This window comes from Eubalaena glacialis, chromosome 6 (assembly GCF_028564815.1).
Source record: "Eubalaena glacialis isolate mEubGla1 chromosome 6, mEubGla1.1.hap2.+ XY, whole genome shotgun sequence".
Lineage (NCBI taxonomy): Eukaryota > Metazoa > Chordata > Mammalia > Artiodactyla > Balaenidae > Eubalaena > Eubalaena glacialis.
Genome location: NC_083721.1, coordinates 10,463,887 through 10,480,271, shown reverse-complemented (window position 1 = coordinate 10,480,271; position 16,385 = coordinate 10,463,887). Strand labels below are relative to the sequence as shown.

The 16,385-nt window shown below is 44.6% G+C and overlaps 1 protein-coding gene across 1 annotated transcript in view; it reads right to left on the bottom strand.

The window, feature by feature from the left end:
- Nucleotides 1-516: 516 nt before the first annotated feature.
- RUNX1 (RUNX family transcription factor 1) overlaps nucleotides 517-16,385 on the bottom strand; it is an 87,986-nt gene continuing 72,117 nt past the window's right edge. The window contains exons 5-6 of the mRNA XM_061192879.1: nucleotides 6,625-6,786; nucleotides 517-1,285 (exon numbers count right to left, since the gene is read on the bottom strand). Coding sequence (XP_061048862.1) covers nucleotides 810-1,285; nucleotides 6,625-6,786 — 638 coding nt within the window. The 3' untranslated portion in view covers nucleotides 517-809. The remainder of the gene's footprint in view (nucleotides 1,286-6,624; nucleotides 6,787-16,385) is intronic.

Sequence of the window (16,385 nt, the reverse complement as noted above, 5' to 3'; positions counted from 1 at the left end):
CTTCTTAATATAAGTACATTTAAATAATAAAAAAGTATCAACACATTAAGTAAGTGTCTAAACATCAAGATACATAAATATCTAGGGATTCCTTGTGGGAATACAGTAGTTGAAAATGACCCAAAGCTGTAGCCGTTTCTCAAAAAACAACTACAAAAAAAGTCCAAAAGAAAAGTTAAATAAAACTTACAGAAAAAGGAATCATATTTCTTTCATTTGTCAAAGCAAGAAAGAAGCAAGCTCAAATTTATGTATATATAAAAATAAAAACCACCCCAAATGCAAATACGCATTTTGCAATTTATAAGGTGCTGCAAAAGAAAATTAAAAATATGAATTAGATGCCAAACAGAATGAGTTGCATCTCCCCACCCCCCCCAAACCCCCCCCCAAAAACCCGAATTCCATACTCTTTGGAATAAACAACTTGGTTAAAAAGTGAAGTCAAGGGTATAAAATCTTTCTTTTATTCACAGCATTGCTAAATCAGAAGCATTCACAGTTTCCCTCTGGGAATCTTTCTGTTTGCCTTACAGCGTGTCCACGGGGTGGTGAAGCGGACACCCTCAAGTTGCATCAGGTTAGAAAAATCTGAGATGGGCCAACGGCAATTGCGAACTGCACGGACTTGAGAAGCACAGGCGGCCCCGGGGCCCCGCCCGGAGCGAGATCACCACGGCGGTTGGCAGCGGCGCACTCCCCAGGGCCGGCGGCCGGGCCCACGCGGGTTTCCCGAGCACACGAGGCCGGAGCCCGAAGGAGGCGCTTCCGGGACGACGCCCGGCCGCACGGAGAGCGCGTGCGCAGCCTCAGTAGGGTCGCCAGACGGCCTCCTCGAGGCGCGCGGCGGGCGCCATATTGGTTGGGGAGTTGCTGTGGCTGCCCTCGGCCTCCACCACGTCGCTCTGGTTCGGGAGGCTGGGGTTGAGCAGCGCCGAGCCGGTGGAGGCGTTGGTGCAGGGCGGCAGAATGCGCGGCGGCGACCGCTCGCCGCCCACCATGGAGAACTGGTAGGAGCCTGCTGACGCGCCGTAGTACAGGTGGTAGGACGGCGAGCTGGCCTGGAACGGGCCGCCCTGCGCCTGCGACGAGCCGGGGTAAGGCGGCGGCAGGTACGTGTGGTAGCGCGTGGCCGAGCTCATGGCCGACATGCCGATGCCGATGCCCGACGTGACGGGCGTCGGGGAGTAGGTGAAGGCGCCGGGGTAGTGCATGCGGGGGTCGGAGATGGAGGGCAGCGCGGAAAACTGGCGCGGGTCGCCGAAGGCCGTCAGGTCGGGCGCCGCTGCGGGGTGGGCGAGAAAAATATCGTGAGACGGGGGTTCAGGGAGGCCACGCCCCTTCCCCCGCCGGCCCGCCCGCGGGAGGATTACCCAGAATGCTGCTGCCCAGCGAGCTGCTACGATGGTGACGGTAATATACGATCTCATGCAATGTAATACGGTATATGATATAATACTTGCTTAATATAACTTGCTTAATATAAACATATTTCTGTAACTCCGGGGTTGGCAAACCCACCTGCCAGATCCACCTGCTACCAATTTTTGTAAGCCCACAGGCTAAGAATGAGTTTTATTTTTCTAAATGGTTGAAAAAGAAAAAAAATCAAAAGATGATGTCCTGACGTGAAAATGATATGGAATTTAAATTTCAGTGTTCATACGTGAAGTTCTATTGGAAGGAGCCTGACTCATTCTTTTCTGTATTATCTATGGCTGCTTTTAAATCACCACTGCAGAGTTGAGTGGTCATGGCAGAGACTAGAGGGCCAGACTGTAGGGCCCAGAAAGTCTAAAATATTTAGAATCTGGCCCTTTGCGGGAAAATAGTTTGCCACCTCTCTATATAATTAGTATATTAATATATCAGTGGTAATGTACATTTAATCGGTGATATTAATATAACAATATATAACAAAACAGTGTAACACTAGAACTAATATAATGGATGCATTAATAGATTAATATTAATAGAATATATATACATAATACGGTATTGTCATAACAATATTAATATGTAATAACATTTTAATACGTTATAGATAATATTTAGGTTGAATCCTAGGAAACTGCTGTTTTGGTAGGCCCGGAATAGTTAAAAATTGGCTGTTTGCTATGGTTGAAGCTGATGCACGCCATAGTAGTTACTGGGAGTGGGTGTCTGTGAACCGTCACATCACTCTCTCTCCCACATCTACCTTCAGACTAGTTCCACAGTTTTAGAAACAGTACAGCCTCGGTTTCACGTGCTTTTCTCTAAGATACATCACCGGTTTGTTAAGAGGAGTGGCTGCAGTACCTTGACTTATCTGCTCCGTTTTTGTACATGTTGAAATTCTACCAGAAATGGCAAAGCTTTGTCTATAAAACTCATTTGGTTAGGATGATGCATTTACCATTTCGCGGACTGGCTTTGGCTGTCCTTTGTGGCATCTTTTTGCGTTTTCCTTAACCACAGGCTGCCCTTGGGAACTACTCGGGGGTTTGGGTGCTAGGATGGGTTTTCTGTGTCCTGTAGATCAGAGTTTCCCAACAGTGGCATTACTGATATTTGGGGCCAGCTTTGTTGGGGTGATGTGGGCCTGGGATGGATGTTTGGCAGCATCCTTGGCCTCGGCCCAGCAGATGTCAGTAGTGACCCCACTCCCCCCATTGTGACAGCCAACAATGTCTCCCAACCTTCCAAATGTCCTGGGGGTAGGGGTGAGGGGGGCAGAAGTCTCCCACCCCTGCTGAGAACCACCACTGTGCATGTAGGATGGTGTTCTGGGGTAGTTTCTGTTCCTCAGAATTATTCATTAAATGACCAGGCCAGGACCGTAATCTTTACGTCAGCAAACCCAAAAGACAGCAACAAAACAGAGCAGAGGCAAGGACTGAATGTTTTAAAATTTATCAGTTCTCAAATCAACATACAAAATAACTCCGAGCTCAAGATGGCATGTGGCCTGTGTCCTTTTGTGTTTAGGCCCACAGAGAAACCTGACTGAGCCAAAAGCTTGCTATGAAAGGAAAGCCATCGGGTGGATTAATCTGCTTTTGGACGGCATCGGCTGTTGATCAACTTCCTCATATTTCAAGCCTTTTATTCCAGCAGGGAGAGCTAGTGTTCTCGTTCTTGCTCTCTCTTTCTCTTTCTCTCGCCCTCTCCCCCTCCCTCCCTCCCTCCCTCCAAGGGAACTCCTGTAAATTTGGGGTGCCTCTGATGAGGGGATGTACTCCTCGTCAGAGAGGTAATTATAGAAACAACCGAAGCCTGCAGCTAATCTCTCCACTGATGAGGAAACCAGGAGTCTGACTTTCAAACAAACACTCTTGTTAACGTTTTCAAAGCGAGGCAGACGTGTGGGCAGGGAAAAGGTTGTAAAGTGACAGTGGTTCAAGGGGTGCCCTTCCACGGACACTCTCTAGCTCGTCCTGAAGCCAGGCCGCATCTCATTCCACAGGGTTTGTCCCTGCCCGCCGGGGCCTTCTGTGAGCAAGCCCTGTGTCACTTGTTTGTGTTCACACAGAGAGCTGTGACATACTTGAGAGTTAACAGGAAGCTTTACTCCATTTTTCCAGTTAGGTTTCTATAGTCCAGGGAGAAGCATTAGGCAAATACAATCAATTTGTTGTCATCTGATGCAATACTCCGGACACAAATAAATGACTCCACCTATTATTCCTCTTGCTTCATTTGCCATGAGACAAAAAGGTGAATCCACTGGAAAATGAATGAAAGGTCACCCTGTTTCATGACGGTGTCTGGACATGCTCTGCCAGTCTGTTCCAACTGCTGTGTGGTAACCTGGTGATGACAGCAAGTTACTGGAATCCCAAGTGAGCCCGTGATTTGTCACGGACATAAGTAATGGAATGATGTTATGGTCTCAGCTGTCAGGGGAAAATAGTTCTTTCACTTGTGGGCAGAATATCTGGAAGATCTTAGATGTTGCCTGTGATTCTTCTTCTGTCCACATGGTACCAATGTCACACTACAAAAGACCATCCATTTGGCCAAATTGTCGTTTACACACACATTGTGATAACAAAACAACTTCGGCCCACTAGGTAGGCTCAGATTCAAGTGACCTATTAAAATACTTGTTTTCTTTTTATGTCCAATCTGACCCCCTACCAAGCAAGCCCCACCAGTGACGCACAGTTCACCCGGCCTTAGCTCATCTGTCCTTTTGTCTGGGCTGGTGCCCCCTTACTCGGTAGCAGTGTGGGCAGAGGTGGGGACCCCTGATACTCACAGGGAGCTTTTAAGGAGTAGGAAATCTGGGGATTAGGCGGTACAGGTATTTTAGTTGGAAATGTTTCCCCACCGATGGAGCTAAATATTTGCCATGACAGCTCAAGTCTTCATTCTGCAGCTTGTTGGGGATGAAAGCAGCCCTACTCTGGGCCCCTCCCACTGCCCCCGAAGGATTAAAGAGCCTGAGCAGATAATGGCTGCCTTAAAAGGATCTTGCATGACTCAGATTAATGCATGCTGTCTGTCGCCCAGGTTGGCAGCTCAACATTATTTAAAAAAAAGAAAAGCAAACCTCCGGATGACAACTCTTTTCAGACAAGGTGTGGAGTCTGTCTGCAAGAGTAAGAGACAGACACACAGCACAGGGCTCTCTGGCCAAAGGGAGCCCCGGTGGCGCTGGGGGCGGGGAGGGGCAGAGCACAGAGCTGAGCTGGGGGTGGGATTCAAGGAAAGCAGGTTCTCAAAGCAGCCACTTTTCTTTTAAGTATCCCAAACCCCTCCTGCCCACAGGGAGATGACAACACTTTTCAGGCCTGGGCTCCAGGCTCGATTTCTCAGAGGGAGACCCGCCAAGGTGGAGAGCAGTCTCCCATGCTGTGCTCTGCCACCGGTGAAAGCGCCTCTGGAATTCTCCCGGGTCCACCCTCCAAGACAGCGCACGGTCATGCTTGGGCGCCGAAATGGGATGTGGTTTTTATCTCCTTCATACCCTCATGCCATAAAATGCCCTTCCATTGCTCCTTGGCTAACTGAAGTCCAGGCTATTCAGAAGTGTAACTGTGAGACGGGATTTGGGAGGGCACATGTTACTCATTCCTATAAAAAAAGAAGTCAGCCTTCCATCTGAACTGGTCAGCCAGAACAGCTGGCCCCTAGGGTTCTTGGACTCTAAGGTGCCGATGATCTTGGGTGCTGACCAAGTCAAAAGACTTATGAAATAAATTCCAAGGGACAGACCCACAGCAGGGACATTTCCAAGGAAAACAGTAATTGCTTCAGATGTAGACCACAGCCAGTGGGCAGAGCAGTGCCAACAAGAAGAAGAAACAATGAAAGATGACAAGTGCCTTTGGAAGCAGACCAGTAGTGAGGGGACAGAGCTTCTACAACAACAACAAGCTAAATGGACTTCATAATTCCTACACTAGTCCCTGAACTCCTTAGCCCGGCAGGTGCCATGAAATTCTTGGCAACAGTGGCTGAAAATAGTGTGGAAACTGGGCAACTATGTTGGCTTTCCTGTTCTACTACCTCGCCCAAGAAGACAGTTCTGAACTGGGGGGCAGTGTGGCCCTCAGGACATTTGGCAACGTCTGGTGATTTTCGGTTGCCATGACTGGGGGTGCTGCTGGCATCTAGAGGCCAGAGACACTGATGAAGGCCCTGCAGTGCACAGGACTGCCCCCCGACAGTGAACAATTGTCTGGCCCCAGGTGTCAGCACTGCTGCTGTTGAGAAGCTGAGAGGGATTCTGTGAAGCTCTGAGAAGAAGCTGAAGCATTTGGGGAAGTCTCAAATAATCACAGTTGTCCACAAAACACAACATTACACCACACGTAAAATGGCAGACGCAGTGCCTTTGCCCCTTTGCCTGCCCCTAATCTGCTATAATCTGATTCCAGGAGCTGAAAAGCAAAAACAGCCGCCCTTCCACAGAAGTGTGTTCTCAGGCTTCCTACTGCTGAAGTCCTCTGAAGTATTTTCACAGTCTGGTCCAGCTCTAATTTCAAAGCCCCAAACAGGGAGTCGCTTCTTTTTGCTTTCAACAAAGGAATTTTTCTCTGTAACTCTGATTTCCCTGCCCACGAGCAAAGGTGCGTGCCAAGCCCAGAGGTCTCATAGGTTAAATGACTAGGTTTAATGAGCACGTATTAACAACAACTATGCCAACCACGACACCTGAGCTTTCCAGTCTGTTCCTCAAACCTGATATGAGCAGCTCTGAGTTGGGAGTGTCCCGTTGGGGTAGATGTGCGTCCCACTCCACGTGTGCCCCAGTGCGCTGTTCACGTGGCCTGTGAAAGCTCGCCACCGCAAGATGGATCAGTCCCATCTGAGGCCCAGAAGCTGACTACTTTGGCCTTTTCTGTCACTGACCCTTCAGCTGCCACCCGTACCTGCCAAATGTGAGCACCCCCAAACGCCCAAGGAATCCACTTTTTCCAAGCCACTTCTACCTTCACATCTGTACGTAATCTCTGCCTCTGAGTGTCAAGGAAAATCAGCGCGTGGGCAGGGGACTTAGAGATAGACAGCCTTGTCTTTAAACCGTACTGTATCCAATCAAAAATGACTGCCACCCCCTTCGTGCATCCCGTCTGGTCTCCAGAACCTTCCACTGCAGCCGGACTTCAAAGAGTGTATTTTCAAGCAGCTTACTTGAGAGCCGACTGGAAAGCTCTGCAGAGAGGGTTGTCATGCCGCTGGCCCGTCCAGGCGAGATGGGTGTTGCTGGGTGGACAGAAGGAGAGGCAATGGGTCCCAGGTACTGGTAGGACTGCTCGTAGGACCATGGTGGGGACGGCTGGATCTGCCTTGTATCTGCAGAGAATCAGGGAGGTCACTTACATGTAGAGTGGGTCAGGATTTAGAAAAATCTTTTAATAAAAAACCAGCTACCTTTGTTTAAATCTAATACATGTTTGTGGCCTGTTTACCAGTGTTTAATAAGCCTCCTTAAGTCCCAATGTGCTTTTGTCTGATGATTTCCCCCCAAAACGATACTGAAATATAATTTATGTTTGATTCTTGAAGATTTTCCTCTGCTAACTGTTCCTTCCAAAGGTTTTCTTTAATCACACTAATGATGAGAGAGGCTGATTATGCTTTCCAGGTAGAAGTGTTAACATTCAGACTGTTGACTGCACGAATTGACTGCCCAGCTTTGTAATCATGGTTATCATTATCAGGTGATCACCCATCTCTCTCTACTCAGCGCAAAAGAATGCAAGGGTTTGGGTCTTTTTTTTGTACCTTTGGCAAAAATATTCTGTGGCTTTTAAATGTTTTCAGTTCAGGTGAACTCTCTCCCAAGGATAACTGAAAAGAAAGTCTGGCTAGGAAACTGGCAACGAGGCCTGATGACTAGTTCACAAACCCGGCAGTGCAGAGCTGGCTCTATCAACCCAGACTAACAGAGATGTCTTCCACTTTTTCTCAAGACCTCAAGTTTGCAACTTCTAAAGGGCAGAATGTTGAACAAGTATTTTACAGATTGCCATTGAAAGAGGCCTGGTTTGTAGTGAGGGGGATGGACCTAGAGTCTGTCATACAGAGAGAAGTAAGTCAGAAAGAGAAGAACAAATACCATATGCTAACACATATATGTATGGAATCTAAAAAAAAAATGGTTCTGAATTACTTGGGACAGGACAGGAGTAAAGACGCAGACGTAGAGAATGGACTTGAGGACATGGGGAGGGGGAAGGGTAAGCTGGGACAAAGTGAGAGAGTGGCATGGACATATATACACTACCAAATGTAAAATAGATAGCTAGTGGGAAGCAGCCGCATAGCACAGGGAGATCAGCTCGGTGCTTTGTGACCACCTAGAGGGGTGAGATAGGGAGGGTGGGAAGGAAACACAAGAGGGAGGAGATGTGAGGATATATGTATATGTATAGCTGATTCATTTTGTTATAAAGCAGGAACTAACACACCACTCTAAAGCAATTATACTCCAATAAAGATGTTAACAACAACAAAAAAAGAGGCCTGGGCGAGAGAAGAGACAAAGATCTGACTTCAGAAGATTTAGGTAAAAAGCATTTTGTAAATTTGACTCCAGCATTCATAGGAGTCTTAGTTTTCAAAAGCATCATACTGTTTGCAGAGGAGGAAAACAAAAAACAGCACCTTCTATTCTTAGGCAAAATGTGTAAGAAAATTTAAAAATCAACCACTGTCTCACCGTAAGATAGCTTTACATTTCTGTCTTAGAATTAAATGTTAATTTTCTCTTTGTGTTCCACCTTCTTTGTAGACAAAGGTGACAGCAAACTACACTAACTCCAAAGGGCCTTCATAGCCAGGGGTTCATAATGCTGGGAGTAAATACAGAAAGAGCAAAGTTCCTTAGGAAAACAACAGGTGTCAAGTTTTCTGTGTTTCGTGACATAAAGAAATGAGTTATTTCTACTCGTTATACATTGTCCACATCTCCTCCCTCTGGGGCTTTTCACTTCTAGTTAAAGTGTCCCTTGTCTTTTATGCCTTTGAAGCTGTCACAGTGGAGAACAGAATCAAGTATTTGGAGATCCAAGTCTTCCTTCTTACTCTTCTCCCGAGAGCCCTCTACCCGGTTTCCCTCATACTGATCTACTTCTTTCTTTTCTTTAAAATAACTGACTTTTTAATTTTTAATTTTGAAGAACCTGGGGAAATATTTTAACTTAGAATCTTTGAAATCTACTATTAAAGAAAGGTCTTCATTTTCTTCTGAATTTTAGAGAATTGAGGGGATGGCAAGGAATAAAGAGCCGGTCCATTCCAGACTCAGTGGAAAATAAGTGTTCAGCTACAGTCAGAGATCCTGCATAATCTTAGAGCTAACAGTGTTTCCAGCAATTGAAAGCAAATAGCAATAGCAGATTGTTTAACATTCCCATACTGCTACAAGTATTTTGCTCCAAGTGAAAATAAAATTATATACTCAGATATTTTCCATAAGACATGCACATGTCCTGGATACACGTATTTACAAAGTGAATATATATAGTATTCAAATATTTTAATCATTTAAAAAGCAAACAGAAGAGGTTTTATAATTGTCATAAAGCCCTCTGGGTGTGAATTGCGGTACAGGAATTCATGCGTTGTTGTGTAGACAGCCCAGCACCCCTAACCCCATGTCTAAAACCACAGTAAGCATAAAGTATTATGCCATGATTCATGCTCTGTCATGTTTTACTGTAGTGAAAAAGTTGTGCTAGGCTTTTCTAAACTCATAATTAAACCATGCAAATGTTGCATAATGTTCCACAGCCTTTTAAAAATATGCTTTGGTAATGATCTTTATGATTAAAGTCCAGGTTCTATGATTTGTTTTTTTAATACAGGGTTTCAAATTCAACATCTTCTTACTTCACACCACAACTCAGCCTTTCAGTGCTAGTTGGGGGACAGCACTAAAAACCCAGTGACCCCTGATCATTTTTCATATCTGTGACCACAGTGAACTGTGTTTGGCTTCATTGGCAGCAGTGGGCCAGAAGGTGGTGATGGCGAGCTTCTCATGTCGGAGTTTCGCCTGTTTTCTTCTATTACATGGATTATTCATTAAAACAAAAACAAAACAAAACAAAAAACGAAGGGCCAATAATATGGTTTGCTGAGTTTACTATTGAGTTACCATTCTTGCCATGATGGGGCCAACGTGAACACACGAAGGCAAGTATGGAAGTGACAGTGCTGTGGGCCACCCGAGCACTGGACTGAGAGGCAGGAGATGTGGCCTCTGGCCTGTACGTGTGATGACCCTGGGTTACTTACTTACCCTTTCTTATTCTCATTTCTGAAAGGAGATGATCTCTAAGCCCCTTTCAGTGGTGACAGTGCAGGGATCCTAATTCAAATAGGTCCCAAACAGTACTTCTCTGCTTAACTCGTATGCTAAACAGAGTTAGGGAAGAATCAGGTGGGTGTTTGAGGTGAAGAATTGTGCTTGTAATAGTAAATACGTGTATTCTGGGAAGAGGAAGTAGGACAGGGAGAAGATGGGGGTTATCTAGAAAAAAGTCATAGGCTGAGGAAGAGAACCACTGTCCGTCATTCTTCAGAGGAGGGCTGCTTGTTCTTGAAGGGAATGCCTCTGATAGGTCAATCCACCAAAAAGAACAAGTTTACTGAAACTTACTATGTGCCAGGCATGTGCTAATTTATGAGTAAGACCAATATGGTCCCTGTCCCATTGGAACTTAAGAGTCTGATATTAGTGAAGATCCCAGGACTGTATGATGCTTGGAAAGGCTTTTTCCTATTGCATTAATCATCATGCTGAGTTACTTCATTCATTCACTCTTAGGCTCATGAAGTTATTTACTTCCTCATTCATTCATGTTGCCAATGAACTTTTTGCTTTACTAGGGCCACCGTTTTGGGAACTCAGTAGTGAGTGGATTATAGTCCTTGCTTCTGGAGTTATGGCTAGTGGGGGCTGTATCCAGGTGAACAGCTGGATTACCTCCCTAAACGGGACTTGCAAACAGCCGTTCCCAGGTTAGAGATAAGAACCCTAGTGGTATTTATTACATGCTATGTTATACCTCTGAGAGGAACAGACAAGGGAAAGCACCTAATTTAAGTGAAAAACAGATTTCGGTTTGCATTCTCCCTTCACCATAAACTAGCTGTATGACCTTGGGCAAGTCACTGATTTCCTCGGATACATAGTTTTCCTACTTCAAAGGGTAATAGGGATAAGTGAGATAAACTGTATATAAAGTGGGTATCACCGTTTTTGGCCATATTAAATGCTCAGTAAGTCTGGCTGATTTTTATGATTATATTATTAAAAAGGAAAAGAAATCCATGCCAAGGGACTCATCTGATATTTATTGGTAAGGCCACACACACCTGCTCCAGGATGAGACTCAGGCAACACTGTTCTGTTCACTGAAAAAAGGCTGACACGCAGAGTCTTCAGCACCGGAGAAGAACTGGACTCAGGAGATTAAGTGGTAAATGGGCAAGAAAACTGGAGAGTTGAGGTGAGGACGGAGAAGGTGAGGATCCAATCTCAACCAGCTCATGTTTCCGTTAAAAAAACTACTGGATTAGAAAATTTAAGTTTGAGTCTGTCTGCATCCTGTTTTTTCCAGGGTACATAATGTTTTGATGTAGCTGCTTTACTGAGGCCATTTTATGATGGGTTATTTTTAGCTTTTTGATACATCAAGTAGTGGATAAAACAGTCCCCTTCCTCTGAGATCCTGAGCCCCACTCCTTTCCATTTGAAATAAGGTCAAAGAAGGGGGGGAGTTAGGAATAAGGGGGGTTGAGGCTAGTAGTGAGCTCAGAGGTATCCATAGCATACATAAGAGATAAGAGAGTAGAGTGCTTTTACCTTTGATGCAGCAATATCAAAATGTCTTCAAAGTAAAAAATGACCCTATCAGACAATTCAAGTCAAAGTGTTCTGCTGGTTCCAAGTTCAGATCTGAAATGTCAAGAGCTTAGAAGTTATCACTCCCATCTTTACAACAAGAAAAGAAACCTAAAACTGATAATCCACAATTTTTCTCAGACCTAGTAGAGAATTGAGGTCATAGGGCAAACTGCCACCCTGAAATCTTGAGAGAGGTGAATACAGAAAATTATGCTGAGGTGTGCTTACTGGGAGCAGAAGCCACTGGAGCCATGAACTGGTAGGAACATTTAAATGGTAATTTTGACGAATTGTTGGAGGCTGAGTATAGACTAGTGTGAGAGTAAGAAACTCCTGAGGGCTGCATTCTTGTCTGTGTGTATGGGGGTGGGGTGGGGACACTCTCATGGGTTTTTCATTTAGGGACTCCTCCAGCTCTTCATGGGATCCAGTATAATAGCAGCGGGTTACAGCTGAAGGAGCTGCAAGACAGACTATTTAAGGAAGGGTTCTTAGGGAAGCCCAAAGACAGAAACAAAAACAAGGACATTAGTGGAATTTAAAGCCTCTGGCACCTTCAGCTACAGCAAACATTAAACACAGCCCAACTCCTAGTTAGATGAACATAAAATCTCACACCAAAGGCCTATTTACTTCAGTTCCTGTTACCTGATACATCATATCCAGCTTCCAAATCAGAAATAAGGCACGACAGAAGGCAAGAAAAAAATCTGAAGAGAGAAAACAAGTGTCAGAACCAGACTCAGATGTGACATAAATTTTGGAGTTATCAGACAGGGAATTTAACTGATCAATATGTTAAGGGCTCTAGCGTGCCACAACTACTGAAGCCTGCACACCTAGAGTCCATGCTCGGCAAAAGAGAAGCCACCGCAATGAAAAGCCCTCACACCGCAACAAAAGAGTAGCCCCTGCTCTCTGCAACTAGAGAAAGCCTGTGCATGGCAATGAAGACCCAACTCAGCCAAAAAAAAAAAAAAAAAAAAATGTTAAGGGCTCTAATGGAAAAAGAAAACAGCATGGAAGAACAGATGGGTAATGTAAGCAGGGAGAGAGAAACTCTTAAGACTCAGAAGGAAATTCTGGAAATGAAAAACACTAACAGATATGAGAAATACCTTTGATGGGCTCATCAACAGACTGGACCTGAGTGAGGAAAGAATCAATGAAATACGAAAGAATTTCAATGAAATTGAAAATATGTCAATAGAAACTTCCCAAACTATAAGGTAAAGAGAAAAAAGAAAGAAAAAAAGTCAGAACATCCATGAACTTTGGGACAATTTCAAAAGTGTAATATATGTGTAGTAGAAATATCAGAAGGAAAAGGAGAAAACAGAGTGGAAGAAATATTTGAAGTATTAATAGCTGAGAACTTGACAAAATTAATGACAGACACCAAACCACAGAGCCAAGAAACTCAGGGACCACCAAGCAAAATAAATACCAAATAATCTACATCTAGGCATATCATATTGAAACTGCAGAAAACCTAAAGACAGAGAAAATCTTGAAAGAAACCAGAAAGGAAAGGTGTGGGGGAGATACCTTGCCCAGACAGGAACAACGATAAGAATTACTTCAGACTTCTCTTCGGCAACCATGCAAGCAGAAGTAAATAAAGTGTTGAAAGAAAAAAGCTACCAACCTAGAATTCTATATCCCGCAAAATTATTCTTCAAAGGTGAAGGAGAAATAAAGCCATTCTCTGACAAACAAAAACTGAGCTAATTTATCCAGCAGACCTGTCCTGCAGGAAATGTTAAAAAAAAGTTCTTCAGGGAAAAGGCAAATAATACACGTCAGAAACTTGGATCTACATAAAGAAAGGAAGAGCATAATAGAATAAATGAAGGTAAAATAAAGTCTTATTTTTCCTATTCTTAACTGATCCAAAAGATAACTGTTTAAAGTCATAATAGTAATGTATTGGGTGGTTGTAAGAGATGGATAAGTGAAATGAATGACAGTACTGACAGAAATGGGAAGGAAGAAGTGGTCTTGTGTTATCTGACGGTGACTTACATTCATTACACATGTATTTTGCAAACTCTAGGACAACCACTAAAAACATTTTTTTAAGTATAACTGATACACCAAGAGCAGAGATAAAATGGAATGGAATCAAATAAAATGCTCAGTTAGAACCAGAGAAGGCAGAAAAAGAGAAAAGAAGAATAGGTGCGACGAATGTAAAACAGTTACAAACATGGTAGATGTTAATACAACTATTATCAGTAATCGTTTTAAATATGAATGGTCTAATACATGTACCAACTGAAAGACAGAGATTGTCAGAGTGAATTAAAAACAAAACTATGTGTTGTCTACAAGGAACCTACTTTAAAGTGTCAGGTTGAAAGTAAAGGGGTAGAGAAAGACTGGGCTAACAGTAATCAAAAGAAAGCCAGAGCAGCTATATTAATTTTATACAAAACTGACTTCAGAAGAAGGAAAAATTTTAGGGAAAAAGAGGGGAATTACATGAAAAAGACTATATGTATTTTATATATATATATATATATATATATATATAGTCTTTATATAACAATCACTTTTCTGTACAGCAGAAATTAACATTGTAAATCAACTATACTTCACTAAAATACATTAAAAAAAAGAGGGGACTTACATGATGAAAAATGTTATGTCTAAGAAAACATAACAATCCTTAACATGTATGCACCTAACAGAGTGTCAAAAGACATGAGGCACAAACTGATAAGACGACAGGGAGAAAGAGAAAAATACACAGTTATAGCTGAAGTCTTCACAGTCCTCTTTCAGTAATTGATACCTCAAGCAGGCAGAAAATTAGGGCACAGTTCATCCGAACAGTGCTACCAACCAGCTTGACCCAATGAACATCTTTGGAAAATTCCATCCAACAACAGCAGAGTACACGTTCTTTTCAAGCTCACAGGGAACATCCACCAAGATAGACCATAAAACACACCTTAAAATTAAAAGAACAGAAATCATACGAAGTATACTCTGAGGCCACGTGGATTTAAACTAAAAAGTCAATGACAGAAAGACGGCTGGAACATCCCCGAATATTTGGAGCTTCAACAACGCACTTCTGAATAACCCACGGGTCAAATAAGAAGTCTCAAGAGAAATTAAAATGTATTTTGAACTGAATGAAGATCCAACACCACAATTTGTGGGATGCAGCGGAAAGCAGTGCTTAGAGGGAAATTTATAGCATCTTAATGCATATATTAGAAAAGAGGAATGATTCAGAATCAATGAGCTTCCACCTTAGGAAACTAGAGAAAAAAAGAGCAAAATAAACCTAACGCAAGCAGAAGGAAAGAAATAAAAATTAGAGTAGAAATCAAAGAAATCGAATACAAGAAAGCAACAGAAAATGAACAAAACCAAAAGCTGCTCTTTGAAAAGTTTAAAATGTCTTTCTTTGTCCTCATGTTCCCGCAGGGCCATAGAAGAGGATGGCCAGAGACGCCTCCTGGTTCTCTGAGTACCTACGTCGGTGGGCTTTTTAACACCCACCCTCAAAACCTGGGTCCCCTAAGGCACACAGGCACACACATGCTGGGTGACCTCCTCAGCCCGGGGCCAGGAGAAGGTTGATGCGTTCTGTTGTTGGTTAGAGTTAGAAGGCCCTTTCCGTGGCTATTTAGCTGATATCTTTAAAGACCTGATCTTTCAGACACCTTTCAGAGCCATTTAAAAACAAAGACCAGACAAGTTATGTATGTGTCAGGGCCCCAGTGTCTGTTTTTAAGAGCCAAACCTAAGTGGTGAACATATAAACCCTCCAGGAGGCTCTGGTTTTTTCCCTAGAGGTTTTTTTCCCCCCTTTCAGCTTGGAAGGTGGCAGGGCAGTTCCCAGGGTGCCCTCCAAGTTCACCTCAGTCATGGGCAGCTGGTGTAATGCCCTCTTGGATGCCTGAGAACACACAACAGGATGTGACTCAGGACTCAGAGATGTGAGTCAGTTTCCAGGGCGATGTGTCAGGGCGAGCCCCGGTGGTGGCTTGCATCTCCCTGTCTGGGACCCCTGGAAGAAAGATCCGGGCTCCCCTGTGAACAAAAAGGGTGCCCCCAGATGCTCCGCTGCTACCTTCAGAACCGTGTGATACCGGCTTTCACGGCCCCAGGGCCTGCGTCCTTCTCTGCTACGAAAAAGGCATTTCCCTGAAAGTCCTGCCGTCTGTCTGAAGCGCTGTTTCCTCCGGCCTGTGCAGTACAAGTGTAGCACAGAACAACAAGCAGGAATAGTGGTGCACCCAGGCAGAGACACTAACAAGCCTGGTGTTGCGATCAGTGAAACACCCTGCTAACGTGAGTCAGTTCCCACCAGCTCTGGATCCTGGAAAAAGAAGTTGTGAAAGAGCTCCGGTATCTGCCAACCGTTTGTCTGTGCTGGCCGAAGACATCTTGGTTAGTCATGTACAGCTAGGATGCATTCACTGTTCCAGCAATTACTCTGAAGGGAAGCATCCAGCACCAAGCCGGGGCAGAGGCCTGCCTGGGGATGCTGCGTTTTAAAGGCCGTTAGGGTCTTGAGGGATCCCGTCCTCGTAGCCGACCGGTGGGCCCAGGAGGTGACAGGCTACCTGCGGGAGGGCAGAAGGGAGCTGTGTGGCCACGTCCCTACCCCTCACTGCCCTGGGGACCCATCCTCTGTACCCGACCGGGAGAGGCTCCCTGGCTTTGTGGTCGGGGCGCTGGGAGTCCAGAATGCTGGTTCCTGACATGAGAGCCACCGCCAACTCCGGCGGCTCACCACAGCCCTTTCCCTCTCAGACCTTTGTTTCTTCATCTCTCAAAATGGGGGTAACCAGACTCACCTGCCTCGCAGGTGTGAGAGTTAATTACTGTTTGTGGAGCAGCTTTGAGAGCCGCAGATGAAAGGCGCTCAGTAAATGCAAAGAGCTATTCCTCGTTAGACTTGCCAGACAGTTCCCAGGGGAAACAGTCCAATCCCAGCCACGAGGCCTCTCCCCTCGGCCAGATCAGTCTGAGCCGTGTCTGGAAAAAGGCTCTGGACTCAGGCACAGTTGTC